This window comes from Eptatretus burgeri, chromosome 9, assembly GCF_056783735.1.
Source record: "Eptatretus burgeri isolate ZD-2024b chromosome 9, Ebu_testis_v1, whole genome shotgun sequence".
Lineage (NCBI taxonomy): Eukaryota > Metazoa > Chordata > Myxini > Myxiniformes > Myxinidae > Eptatretus > Eptatretus burgeri.
Window position 1 is genome coordinate 4,480,551 of NC_140969.1, and position 15,067 is coordinate 4,495,617.

The window sequence follows — 15,067 nt, forward strand, 5'->3', positions numbered from 1 at the left end:
TTAGAACCGCCATCTTTGGGTTATAAATAAATAAACCGCCTCCATCGTTTCGGCTCATTCTACGTTGGCGGGACTGTTCAAGTCCCGTGGACGTCACAATATCCTTAAAAAAAATGTGAGCCAAATTAAAGTAACCACATACTTGTTCTGACCAAAACCACAACAATTTGATCATTGTGGTGCCAACTTATGTATGTTTGGCATGGCTTCCACTTCAAAAGCACACCTATTGCTTTTATTCTACATATTTCATTGAACATGGTTTTTTTTAAATAGTGGGCCGTTATAAAAATAGAAGGGATTGAGAACAACTCTTGAATTTTCTACCACAGTTTGCCTATGTATGTGTCTTTAAGTGACAAAAATGTAAAAGAGCTGTGTAACTGTCAACATGGTGAACACTTGGGGTAAAACCCGGGTAAATTTTAGTGTCGTTGAGTCTGGAGAAAAGTTCAGACACCTATAGCACCCAAGATTTTGCTCCAAAAGGTTTCAGTTTTCTTGTGTAAATGATCCAGTCACTAGATAATGTAAATCGGGCAACAAAATTCTTCATGATGAATAAACTGACTGTTGGCAGCAATTTGAAAACTCAAATTTTTCTGACTGCATGTTACAAATCACTACTTTTGAGAGTACTTATGTTAAAAAAGTATTTAAAGTAGAACATTTTTGATGTCAGATTCTGAAAGCCTCACTAATAGACACCATCTGTGTGAATTTTCAGAACTCTGTTTGTAAAACTCTGGAATTTAGAGCCCTCCAAAAATGCTTCAGATACAAATCTGCAACTCGTGACTGCCAGAATTGAAACACCCTAGGGTGTTTGTAGGGCCATATCTTGGACACTGCTTGGAATTTTGAGTGATAACTTGGCAAACCTTCCTCATATATGTTAAGGTAGCTTTGAGAATTTTTTCAGAAAAATCTGATTGGGTCACCGCATTCCCCGGCTGAAATGACACGGAATGAGCCATTCCACAAACACCTAAAACGGGTGTCAGAAAAGATAAAGAACAGGGTAAACATTAGGGTGGTCCTTATTCCTCAACTTCGGATTTTCTAAAGGCCCAGTCACACCTTGACGTTTTAGCCAACGTATGCCGATTTTTGAAATTTTTTTTCTAAAACGCTGACACACGTTGAATATGTTATGGGTAAGTTTTGATAACATTGAGAGCACGCTGAAAAACACTGCCATACGTCGTTGTACGCTGGCTTTAAACGTTGTACTTTTCGGTTGTCCTCAATTTTTGCATGCTTGAAACTTCACGACGTATGCCGGCGTATGACTCGCACGTTCCGCTACGCTGGCCACAAGTTGTATGCACGGTCTGCGATCGTTGACAGACGTCAACACATGCTACTTGTAAGTTAATCATAAGTTGAGACACGCCGAGGTAATGTTTAGCATACCCGAAACTTATTTCTAACCTATGATTAACGTGTTGTTGGCACGTTACGCGATCGTTGCCACACGTTGACAGACGTTACTTTTAAGTTACTCATAGGCTGAAAGACGTCGGTATAATGGATCGTCCTTGCGTCAGCGTCCACGGCCAGGACACTTATTTGCAGCATTCTTCAAACTTTTCTTCGGCATGACGAGGATGTTCACACTTCGATGTCCAGCTTGGCTATGATTCCAATTGTCCATCGGCAGCGTCTATTTAAAATAGTCGAGTTTGAGCGTTTTAACACGTTCAGAGGAAACGCTTCAAATTTCCAAACCCCAGCATCAAAAAACAAAGGCGAGTGACAGCAATTTAAATCGTTCATTGTAAACAATGTAAATAGTTGAGTGGTACCGTTTAAAAGTCTTTGAGTGTAAAAAAAAATCCAATTGTTGAGCGCAAGCGTCTACTTTCAATAGTGGAGTTTGAGCGATTTAGCACGTTCAATAGAAATGATTAAAATTTCCGAGCGCCAGCGTCAAAAAACAAAGGCGAGTGACAGCAATTTAAATCGTTCATTGTAAACAATGAAACATAGCTGAGTGGTACCGTTTAAAAGTCGTTGAGTGTAAAAAAAAAAATCCAATTGTTGAGCGCAAGCGTCTACTTTCAATAGTGGAGATGCAGCCATTTAAATCGTTGAGTGGCATCCTATGAATAGCAAACCCCACGTCACCGGCAAAGATAAACTGCCGCACTATATGGATAAGTTAGGCTATCGTTGGGCATAGTTTGTGAACGCCGGCTACACGATAATTATTCGTTGGTACACCGTATCTATAAGTTATCGAAGCACTCTATGCACATTATTAGTTCATTGTGCATTTGTCCAACCCGTTATGAATAGACCTAAATCGTAAAAACAAGCCATAGCTCATTGTTGAAAAAGCCCCATAAAAAATTAGCCGCGAAGAACTTCGAACAATGGTGCAAAGATGTCTCCTACCCGTGGACACGTGGACGCAAGGAGGATCCATCATAACCCACACCCTCCCCCTCACACTCACCTACTACTGCCAACATGAACAAACTACTACTAATACTAATACTGATACTGTTACTGCTGACATGGACATCGACTCAAAAAGGACTCGAAAACACTGTTGGGTTCCCTTTTATGAACACCATTTTTATTTACCAATTCCCAAAACCGCTGGGAACACGTCTTTATATGGCAGTTGTAAGTTAGAAACACGTTCATTTATTTTTTTTGTCGACCGGAAGACGTCATTGGAATAAGTCTACATACGTCGATGTGTGTTGGGACTACATAAAGAATTGGTTCAAAGCAGGTCAAGCATAAGTTAGAAATAAGTTTCGCATAAAAAAGACATTACCGCGACGTGTTTCGACTTATGAGTAGCTTATAAGTAGCCTTTGTGGACGTGTGTAAGCGTCCGCATATCGTGTGTACAACTTATCCCCATCGCATGCAGAACGTGCGTCATATGCCGAGTACGTCGTAAAATTTTGAACATGTTTAAAATTTCTTGACGTACTCCACTTCCTACGACGTATGATAGCGTACTTTAGCGTTCTACTCACGTATACCAAACTTACTCATACCGTATTTGACGTGCCCCAACGTTTTAGACACATTTTTCTTAGGTCGGCATACGCTGGCAAGATCGCCAAGGTGTGACCGCGATGTTGACACTTCCATTTCTATGGCAGTTATGATTCGAATCGTTGTGCGTCAGCCTTTTAATAGGCTACGTCACGACATCGTCGGCGATGCGTGCAACGCGCTATGCCTGAGTTAGACTATCGTTGGGCATCGGTTGTGTAGGCCGACAACAGGTTCAGCATTCGTTGGTATAAGTTATCTATAACACAACGAAACGTTCTGTGTAGTTACCAATGCGTTATACATAAGACCAAGTCGCTATGAATACGTCCGAATCTTTAAAAAAAAAAACATCAAAAGTTCAACGTAAGCCAGCGTTTTACATAAATTTTAATACGTTGCCATCGCTGGCTAAAACGTCAAGGTGTGACTGGGCCTTAAGCTCCAACCCCCGGGATTCATTGGAATAGTCGAGAAAACTTTCCTGGTGAACTTTTTTTTTCAAATCGGACAACATTTACCCCTCCCTCATCGACCTTGAAGTTTCACCATGAAAAAAAAAATTGTTAGGGGGGTGGGGAAAAGAGCGAGTAATACACATTACACAAACACACAGATCGACATATCACATCAAAAGAGACGTTTGGACATTACAGGAGCGTTTCAAAGTTCAGCACAGGTCGATACGTCGTCGTTCTAATGTCAGCCGCCCCGAGAAACCGAGGCTAAACTTCAAGGTCACTGAGGGAGAGGTAAATGTTGTTGGAATTTGAAATAAAAACACCAGAAGAGTTTTCTCGACTATTCCAACGAATTCCGGGGGTTGGAGCTTAAAATAAATGAATTCGAAGATTTACCCCCTAACGAAGGACCACCCTGATATATATACGCACTCAGTATGTATGTTCAACATTGTGTATGTACCAAAGTTTGTTCATGGTGTATATAATATATATGTATATATATGTATATATATATATATATATATATATATATATATATATATATATATATATATATATATATATATATATATATATATATATATATATATATAACAACAGAGTGCTGTGACTTGGCTATCCAACTTAGACTTAGATCTGTGAGCTGCAGTTTGTCATATGCAAGAAGGAAGAGATCATCCTCCATCCAAAACCATCTTTTCTAAACCCGTTAACCCCCCCCCACCCCCAACCTCAAATTTTCCTTCTGTATTCATCTTATCCACGACTCCCTGCATTCTACCCTACCCTTCAACCTTACCTGCACATCCCTTGTTTGTCAGTTTCCACTTATTTTGTCCTTCAGCCTGGCTGTTGACATTTCCCCCTTCTGTTCATGCTGTGCCTTTTGTTATCTTGTGTACTGATCCGTTCTGTGTTCCAGCTATTCCACAAACCTCGATTCTGTATACAAACTATTCTGTATCCAAACGATTCTGCAAACAAACTTTGATGTCGTGACCGCCAGATATGCCTCTGCCGACATTATTACATGATTATATATACTTGTATCAAGTTTGATTTAAATCCCTGAACCCAGATTCACAATATTAAATAATTATAGCTGCCAGATCTACATGACTACTAGATCATAATTGTGACGTTTCACGTCTATTGATGAAGCGGTTCATAAGAAATATTTTAAAAAAGATTTTCGGTCAATCCAATATGGCTGCCAGACAGACCATGTGAGTGAAGTTTCCCCTCAATCTCTCAAGTCGTTTTGAGAAGGAGATTTTAAAAGGTTTGTTCTTCATAAAAGTCATAGCTGCCAAACCATGTTAACTATGACATCATAGGTGGATAACTTTTTGTTCCTCGTTCCAGGAGATCATACCTGTAAAGTTTTGCCTCGATCGCTGTGGCTGTTTTGGAGATTTTTAAGGTTTTTGTTATTTTAAAACATGGTTGCTAAACTATGTGACCGATGACAATTTTTTTCTGTTGACCAATTTATCCCGAGATGACACAAAAAATTTCATCCTGATTTGATGTAGCATTCTACGTATGAAATTAAGACGTCATAAAAAAGGCACCAATGACCTCATAAAAACCACATTCCCCATGGGGAGTTCTTGATAGATGCCAAGTTTCAAATTTTTCCATGGAGCAGTTTCGGAGATACTGAGGTCCAACGTTTCTGCTTTTTTTCCAACATATCTGCCACAGCACATGACCTCTGACATAATAATTATCATTGAACCATTCCACATGAGCAGTCATATCTACGGTGAAAATTGTCATTCGGATAAGTGGCTGTAGAGAAAACAGAGAAAATTAGCATGGATGGACAACCCAAAAACATAATGCCGCCAGCAACTTCATCAGTGGAAGCATAAAAAAATGAACAAATCAGCACTTGAAAAAATTTGACCACCATGCACATACGAAGCACAGATACTAAAACAGAAACTGTCATACTTTGGACACATCATGCGTGCAGAAAACAAAAGTCTGGAGAAGTTATCCATGCTGGGTGTGGTTGAGGGAAGAAAAGGAAGAGGCAGACCTTGTATGGCATCAATATGACATTCAAGCTTTTACACACTAAGATTAAAGCCGAGGGCCATACGGATGCCTCCTAGCTTGGACATGTGTTGGCATAATTTATATACATGATGTCAGCATCATGTCATCGGGTCAGTATGCTTCTTTGGTTGAATTTAATATTCCTGGCTGCAAACCTCCTGACTGGTGATCAGCATGACAGAGACAATCAAATAAATTAATTGCAAAATGTTTAACAATGTATTTTTTCTTTAGCGTGTTAGGATAAAAGGTAAGCACACCTGCTTCATTAGCTGTTATTCACACATCTATTCAATATCTTCTTTTTTTATTAGAAATATTATTTACATGCACGATGAACCACCATTGGCTTGAAAGTTGATCAACCTCATCAAGTCTTTCAAAACGTAACTTCATGAAAAAGGTACACTTCACGTGTATTTATCTTCTCCTACCCTGGAGCACTGATGTATTGCCTAAAGCTCAACGGAAGCTCAACAATAACACAATTACCAGCAGCTACAAAAAGGTCATACTGGCCCAGCTGCCGCATGGACCTCATGTCGACCGGCACATTGAAAACAATCGACGACAAATTACTTCGACCCAAACGAGGCACAGTTAGTAGATATAATGTACACTTAATAACCTTCTTCTTCTTCAAGAGAGTAGTCAGGAACTGAGTACGCAAATATAAATAACACTGCAAGACCTGGAAAGTGAACCTCAGCATTTCTTTTCATTTCTTCTGCAGCTCGAGGTTGAAATTGAACTTTCACAGTACCCATGGTATTAACTTATCATTGAACTATAACCATTACTCAACGAAACAAGTAGTTTTGCTTCTTTTTGTTCGAGTAGTCCCATCACAGACTTTTGGTCAATGAAATATACAAAAGACGCGCAGTATGTGCAGTCCGCCCCCCCCCCACCCCCAACCTTTTTACCCCCAACCTTTTTACCCCTTCCCCCCAAATAAATCACAATTGTAATATGATAAGTACACTGAAGACTAGTGCACACGTTATTGTGACAACAGTTTCACATTTTTGGCTATCAGAAGGTATACCATTCTGGAACTTGAAATATTGCATGCTGTGGTACATGGGGGTGTGGGTTTACATCAAAATCTGGGTACTTTGTGCTGTACAACCATATCTTTCTTTTTTGTGTGGGTGTTACCACCGATAGATTTAATGTACAAGGGAACACGTTTGAACAATCTAAATCAGTTTCATATATGAAATCGCACAAATCCAGCAAATTTCCATTGTGTACAACACCCTTTGCCTCGCTTGCTAAATCTTCACAATTACAACAGGCTTGTGTGTCGAGAAAGTGAGCCAGTGCAGGGAAACTAAGACATCACTGAGAAGAAGGAAGAAGGTGAAACAAACATAAACAAAAGAAAATTGTAATACGAAACGTTTCGAAGTGAAGGATTGTGGTTAAGGGAGAATTGCATAGATCATTTACTTGGCAGGATCTACACAGTGCATTGTCATGTGTATGAGCTTTTGTAAGAAAGCCATTGGAAATTGTTCTGAGTGTCACTCTTGTCAGCAGCAGTGGCATGAGAAGCATAGTGTCTGCATTGTCCGATTGAAAGGGCACGACATATGGCAAGCTCAGCCGCCGTCTGTTGGCAAAATTCACTTTGTCGCTCACTCGCTACCTATCTCTGCCTTTTTCTTTGTTCACCGTAGGGGATGATAAAACGATGCAGAGACCACTGAGAAATGGAGGACTGACTGAGGATTTCTGGCTCTTTTCAGTGGTTCAGCCAAAACACGAGAAGAGAGGCATGTCACAGTCATTCTCAGCTCTCGGTATCCGCATCCATTGAGGCCAACACCTGATCGAGTTTGGAAGCGAGGCGGTATTTACGTGCCTGCTCATCTGCTTCGAGTTCTGAGAGGATCTGCAAAGATGGGCAGGATTGGTGGTAAATGAATGAAGGACACGAGACGTAGCAGCAAGTACAGACAGAAAGGTAAAGGGTCATGTATATCTACAGACCTCAGCATCTTTAAAGGTGCTGAGACATCCGAGGAACTTTAATATTTAGCCATGGTAACCTGAGTCAGTTACAGTCAGCAAGCAGAGGAATGAGTCATGGTCAAGAAAGCTCATGGTCTGTTGACCAACTCAGCATTATTTGAGTGAGGCATTTTGTTATATTTCTTGTTAATAAATATTATTGAATTCTCATGAACTGTGTGGACCTGGAGAAGGCCTCTGATACTATTCCAAGAGAGATTGTGATGGAGACACTGAGATGGATGGGAGTGCTAGAAGCAGAAGTTAGGTTGGTGCAAGGAATGTACAAGACAATGAAGGGAAGAGTTTTGGTTGGTCCTGGGATGTCAGAGGTGCTTCGCAGGCTAAGTGTTGCATCACAAAGTGCACTGTCCCTCGGATGGACATTAAGTTGGGTGTTCTGGCTGCTCGTATTTGCCGGTGGATGTTAAAAGATCCCATGGTGTCATTTGTAAAGTGCAGGAAGTTATAACTAACACCCTGATGAACAAATTCCTGCCCAAATCAGCTGCAGTTGAGCATCAGGCCTGGCAAGTCTGTTTGTGAAAAGACTTTGGACAAGACGTCCCACACGGCCGAACCCACAAAAATGTTCGATTCATTATGACCGATAAAGAAGTAGGGGTAGTTGGTGAATAATTAAGTAAATTTTCTTTTTTACTGTATGGATATATTACTGTATGTTTAAAATCGGAGATTCAAGTAAGGTGGGGAATGGTGCTTGACAGGAAAGGTGGGGTAAGAATACTCTTGTAGGAGAGTCGGAATCCTCAATAAGACTCCTGGCATATACGTCACACCCTTAACATCTCCAAAAGCTAACTTAACCACATTTATGTGCATTTGAAGGCAGATAATATCTATTTATCTTTCTTATTAACCACAAGATAGCACTTTACAATTTTTTTCTTTTATGAGACTGTATTTACTCATTAATTCTCTCTCATTCTCTCTCTCTCCCCCTCCATTAATTTTGTTTTTCTCTTCATCACATATCACATGCAGCAGGGCTAAAGCCAGAAATGTAATAACTCAACCAACAGCCATTCACAGCACTAGCTATATTTTCAAAACTTTCAAGAACTTACCTCCTCCCTATATCTGCTCACGTACGAGAAAATTTCATGCAGAGCGCTGATTGTGTTGAACTCGGTGGCATGCAATCGGCTTTGCTCTGCCAGGTAAGCGTTCATGTCCTGATCGCTCACAGGCAGCATTTTGCTCACATCAGCATAATATCTGCAGCAGGAAATCAGAGTGGGTAGAGGGGAGTGGGGAGGGAGTGTTTGGTAAAGTTGGGTTGGAAAATAGCAGTTATTTTTTTTTTACAAAGAGGGTATGAGGTTCTACATTCATCATCATTGTTTATATTTTAAAATCATGGTTCCTCATGTAACTTCATACAACTTTACATGAATGTTTTGTCGAAGAATCATGTTTTAGGCATTTCCGAGAGGTGTTCAAAAGGTTCTATAAATGAGGTATACTGCATTGGATGAAATTTCATCCACTATTTTGGCCACTCACAAGAGTTGAAGAAGCACATTTTTTTATTTTAAATCCTTGAATATGTCGATGCTGAGCAAGGGAATTTTTCTTCTTCTTCTTAATAATACATACTTCATTGCAGTTGATATTAAATCCTTCCTTTTCAACAAACGGCCTGATCTCAGATCATCAGGCCAGTTTCAGACCCAGTCATTTTACCTTGGACATGCAGCTTGTACTTTCCCAACAATGGATGGAAGCCCCCAATCTCATATATAAGCTCAGCACAATCTCTCTGGACATATCTCGAGTATTTGATACTGTCTGGCACCCCACCTTGATCTCCAATGTCTTTGCTTATGGAATCCATGGCCACCTCATCGCATGGATGACTGACTTCCTCTACTCCCAAAATCAGCATGAGTCTCTTAACGGGATCCTCTAATCTCCTATCCGTCATGGCTGGAGTGATCCAAGTCTTGGGCTGGGTCTTGTTCTTCATCTTCATTGATGATTTTTCTGATTCCCTGGAAAACCCTCCTCACATTTTTGCTGATGCCTCCACCCTCTACCATAGCATCCATAATCCTTCAGATAGGTAGGCTGTAGACCTTGATAGAATCAGGAGCTGGTCCAACACTTGGAATATCTTTAAACCCTGACAATCCCACGCACTCACTCTGTCTCTCAGAAAGGACTGTTTGACAAACCCTCTAATCTACTTCCTAAACAAACCACTTGAAGAGGTTAAGTCAATGAAACCATTGGGCCTCACCATCAGCCATGATCTTTCTTGGGCAGATCATATTTCCAAGATAGCCTGCAAAGTCAGCCGCCGACTGGGCACCCTTCGTCGTGCAAGGTCCTGGGCCTCCTTCGCCAATCTGAACTTTTGACAACCGACAAGGACTTCATTCAAAGCTGGATGGAGTATTGCTCTCCCCTTTGGGCAGGCTCCCCTGCCTCACACCTTGCCATTATTGATGCCACGGAAAGTAAGGCCCTTCAAATTATTGGGATCTCCCACCACAGAGCTGAGTGTCTTGCCCTATTACTTTTGCATCACAGAAAAGTTGGCGGCCTTTCTGAATTATCCTCTTTTGTTCTTCACCCCATCCCCTTGATCTCACTCCCACTCTCACCTATACTCTGTTGTAAGTGTTTTCCCCTTTTCTATTCTGTTCCCTTCCATTTTCCTCTAGCTCATCCATGAGCTTCGAGGATGTCTACAAAAAATAAATTGTCTGTTTGTGTGTGTGATTTATCTCCACTCCTGAATCACTGAACGGAATGAGCTGAAAACTGGTGTTGTACTCGGGGTGTTGCTTTTAGACAGTGAAAGAAAGCTGTGAGTGGACAGGGTGAGGGGAAGACCCAAATTTGTCTTTGTAAATATGTATCGTGTGGCACCACCTGGTGGAAGCCATTATTACAAGTCGTAATAAAATAGGCCTACCCCATAGACGTCATAAAAGTGGGGGAATTAACCCGTCCATAAGGATGGGTTCTTTGCTAGTAAATGGAAATGGAGAGATTGTTGCAAAATGGTTTTACCCTCAACAACATACAGTGTGGTTTTCAATGCCTGGGTGCGCATTCAGTGAAACGTGCACTCACCTCTCCACCCAATGCTTATAGTTGGGAATGTCCTTAGCATAGAGAAGCTTGTTGGAAGGTGAATCTTTCCCGAGCCGATGCTCAGACGTAGAACAAGAATCCATGAAAGTTTGGGCCACCACGGAGAGACACGCATCCGTGATACATGTCTTGTGGATGTCAAAGACAAATTGTGGATTCTTGATTACATTAACCCAGAAACGCAGTGGCAAGCTGTTCATCATGGGAGGAAACAAGAGTATGGCAGGGAAAGTCAGTGAAGCAAGTATGATTGTGTAGTTACATAATGGTCTGATTATCACAAATCCTGATCACTAAGCGGTGAGAAAACTCATCTGTGTTGAGACAAAACTGAAATGATTAGGGTTCGAATTGTACTAATTGCTTTTTACATGGAGTTGCACTAATTGGTTAGAGTGTGCACACCTCTGTTTGTGTGCTTATCCTGCAAGCCCAGTCTTGCTGGTGAAGGCGAGTGTCAACCTGCGTCCGTGGACAAGTAGAACAATGGATGAAATCAACAGGGCGTTGAGTGAGGTTTGCTAACCCTTCATAGAGAGCCCTCACTTTTACTCCGATGAAGGGTTAACGCCAGAAACGTCAGTTTTTTCCTTTCTTTCCACTGTGGTGGTTAGCATGCGTTGATCAACATTGCGTTGATTTCATCCACTATTTTGGCTACTCTGGCTGTACCATGAGCCACCATCCATGGTGTTTTGCATTTCCTGTACAGAGGGTTCACAAATTTGGTGTCTGCCTTATTGTAAATTCCTGGATAGTTACTGTGTGTTTCTATACACCATTTTTCCTTTTATACTCAGTGGTAGCTTCGGCATGCATTGTCTTGTGCAAAAGTAATAATAAAAATAGGGCCACTGGACCTGTAGCTTATCTGGGCTCTGGCATAATGCTGTAACCCAAATTTGGGAGAACTCTGACTGGTGGGTCTGGAGAAGAAGATTTTTAAAGGAATGAATGCATTTTTCCCAAAAGTTGATCAAGTCGGCCATTTTGACACACTTCCGGTCATGTGATCGACATGACCTCCACAATTTAACATCAGGACCCTGTCCTCATGTTGTAACCCAAATTTGGTTGCATTCTGACTGGTGGGTCTGGAGAAGATTTTTGAAGGAATTTATATAATTTTCCCCAAAATAGACCAAGCAGGACCGCCATATTGACACACTTCTGACCAAATGATCAGGATGACCTTCACAATTTAACATCAGGACTCTGGCCTAATGTTGTAACCAAAATTTGGTAGCATTCTGACTGGTGGGTCTGGAGAAGAAAATTTACTAGTAAATTTGAAGAAATTTACTAAGTCAGCCATTTTGACCTACTTAGTCAGTCAGGAGTGGAACATCGCTGCAAAATTTCAGCCGGATCAGCCCAGCTTTGGCCGGAGAAGTCTAAAAATGAGACGGATGGATGGACACACAGTGCGCGATGACAATACCTTATCTGGAATGTAAATTCCAGATAAACTAATAAGAACAACAATAAGTTAGCTATACTTTATGTTTAACATTCGTTCCTTTCAAGGTTCATGGAATTAATTGGTTTGTCTTATCTGGAAACGACATTCGATGTATTTTGAAGTGAAGATGAGGACATGTGTGACATGTGAAATACAGGCCTTCAATGTGATTGAGTTTTATTTTTAATGTCCTTCAATATATTTTCACGATCATTGAGAATCTCACCAATTACTCTTCCAGGTGTGTCGCACTCCAGGGTCATGGATCTGGTGCCTGTCTGCTTGTTCGTCCAGAAAATCAAACATGTATTTGATTGCGAGCGGCAGGGCGCTCCCACGATGTGCTGTGCTAAATATCGTCTCAAAAAGGTCATCCACAAACTTTTGCAACGTACCCTGTGGATGAAAATGGTGATAGGTAAATCGTTAGCTCTAAGTTGATGACTATTTTGGTGTTGATGAGTTTGTATATTGTTCGAATGGTGAGTAAAGTGGTGAAAACTATAAGATTTATATTTGAAGGAATGAAAGCCGAGGAGCGTGTATGAGGCACATATATCACACGAAGTACAAGGATTCTAACACCCATCACATCCCACATCTGATGTAGCACACTGCCCTAATCTTGCAACTATTCAAGCAACGATTTTTGTATTTGCAATTCATATTCAATTGCAAGTCTTTAATATGACTAACTTCATAATAGGAGATGTTGAATCAGGCCTTGTCATAGAATAACACATTTCTAGCTATGAAGATATTGTGACAGCATAAAACATCCAAAATTTATTAAAATGTCCCATACTTTCTTCTCTCCCTCACCCCCTCATTCTCCACGATATTTAGGTGATTTTGGGAAGCCAAACAGTATATTTTCCAAACAGTGCTACACTTATTTGTTTGGGAAGCTAAACAGTGCTACACAGCCAAACAGCACCTACTCCAGTACAGCTCCTCACGGGTGGCCCCAACAGCGCAGCACAAACACCAATAAGCAACATCGGCCTACATGATCACCACCAGATATCACTGACGAAATACATATTTGCACCAGACCTTCCTTTACATATTAATTTATTCACTCTGCAATTGCCTCTGCATCCAGATCCACAATGAGGCTGTTTCTGCTGTTCCCTGTCGTTGTGCCAGTATTCTTGACCTGTTTAGATGACGCTCCAATCGTCTTCAGTTTAGACCTTGCCACAAAACCTCCACAGCCCACTTTCACAGGTTGCAAATCACACAGTTCTCTAACCTCTTCGTACCAACACAATTTTCTTTCATAAGCCCATTCCATAGTACTGTCAGCTCAATGATGATGACCCTTTTCAGCACATCACACCAAATAATTCAATCAGGTCTCTGATGGATGACTGCAATATGATATGGGAACCTCAGCAATGGCCCAGACAATACTATTGGCATCTTTTAGAAGTTGTAAGAAATAATTAGATTTTAAGCAGGTAATTCTCCTTTACTTTGGAATTGAACTCACCTGTGGTGAGTTGCAGGTGTCTGAAATATAAAAATCACTAATTTAACCAGTTTGAATGGAGAAAAGGAGTCCTGCTGTTTTTTGTCACTGTGTGTACCACAATGAGCATGGAGAAAAGAAAGAAAACCAGGGAATTGTCTGAGGTCAGACACAAAATTGTAGCCAAGCATAGGCAATCTCAAGGCGACACATCCATCTCCAGAGATCTTGATGTTCTCGTGTCCACTGTACACAATGCTATCAGGAAGTTTAAGGCCCATGACACTGGAGCCAACCTCCATGGACGTGGCCACAAGAGAAAACTTGATCGAAGATTGCAGCGAAGATTTGTTTGAATGGTGGAGAAAGCCCCTCGATCAACTGCCAAACACATTCAAGCTGACCTTCAGACACAAGGTACGAGTTTCAACTCGCACCATCTGTCGCCAACTCAATGAAAGGGGGTTCGTACCCTGTAGGAGACCCACGAGGACCCCACTGCTGAGAGAGAGAGAGAGAGAGAGAGAGAGACACAGAGAGACACAGACTGGAGCTTGCCAAACACACCTGAACAAGCCAAAATCCTTCTGGGAGAATGTCATGTGGACAGATGAGACTAAACTAGAGCTTTGTGGTAAAGCATATCATCTCTGTTTACAGAAAACAAAATGAAGCCTTCAAAGAAAAGAACACCTTCCCTACAGTCAAACATGGAGGAGGTTCAGTGATGTTTTGGGGTTGCTGTGCTGCCTCTAGCACTGGGTACCTTGAATGTGTGCATGGCATCATGAAATCAGGAGATTACCAAGGAGGCATATTGGAGCACAATGTTCAACCCAGTGTCAGAAACCTGGGTCTTCATTGAAGGTCATTGGTCTTGCAGCAGGACAATGACCCCAAACATACGTCAAAAAGAACCCAGGAATGGTTCAAGATAAAACGCTGGACTGTTCTGAAGTGGCCAGCAATGAGTCAAGATCTAAATCCCATTGAACACCTGTGGGGAGATCTGAAAACAGCAGTTGGGAGAAGGTACCCATCAAATCTGGGAGAACTGGAGCAGTTTGCAAAAGAAGAGTGGGTCAAACTGCCAGTAGAGAGGTGTAGGAAGCTCATTCATGGCTACAGGAAGTGCTTGACTGCAGTTATTTTGTCCAAAGGCTGTGATACCAAATATTAAGTTGAGGGTGTCAATCATTTTGTTAATGGCATTTCTTTTTATTTTCTGATTTTAAAGGATATATTAAGTTCTGAATCAAAAACAAAGGTTCTGTAATATTAACAGTGAAATGAAGAATTGTGGAGACAAAATACTTTTCTCAATTTCAACTTATTTTTCGAGAAAATTGTGAGTTATTTGAAAAAAGTGCAAGGGTGACAATATTTTTGGCCACGACGGTATTTATATATATATCTGTGGAGTGTCTGTCACGT

The 15,067-nt window shown here is 41.1% G+C and overlaps 1 protein-coding gene and 1 long non-coding RNA gene across 8 annotated transcripts in view; one reads left to right on the forward strand and one right to left on the reverse strand.

The window, feature by feature from the left end:
- LOC147019453 (uncharacterized) overlaps positions 1 to 7,742 on the forward strand; it is a 38,605-nt gene extending 30,863 nt beyond the window's left edge. The window contains exon 2 of the long non-coding RNA XR_015061417.1: positions 7,238 to 7,742. This is a non-coding gene — a long non-coding RNA (uncharacterized LOC147019453). The remainder of the gene's footprint in view (positions 1 to 7,237) is intronic.
- Positions 6,232 to 15,067, reverse strand: part of LOC147019454 (plexin-A4-like) — a 537,201-nt gene continuing 528,365 nt past the window's right edge. For all 7 annotated transcript variants that reach the window (XM_085893965.1, XM_085893967.1, XM_085893963.1 and 4 more), the window contains 4 exons: positions 12,386 to 12,555; positions 10,677 to 10,889; positions 8,660 to 8,810; positions 6,232 to 7,452 (listed from right to left, as the gene is read on the reverse strand). In XM_085893965.1, the coding sequence (XP_085750091.1) occupies positions 7,351 to 7,452; positions 8,660 to 8,810; positions 10,677 to 10,889; positions 12,386 to 12,555 (636 nt within the window). In that variant the 3' untranslated portion in view covers positions 6,232 to 7,350. The remainder of the gene's footprint in view (positions 7,453 to 8,659; positions 8,811 to 10,676; positions 10,890 to 12,385; positions 12,556 to 15,067) is intronic.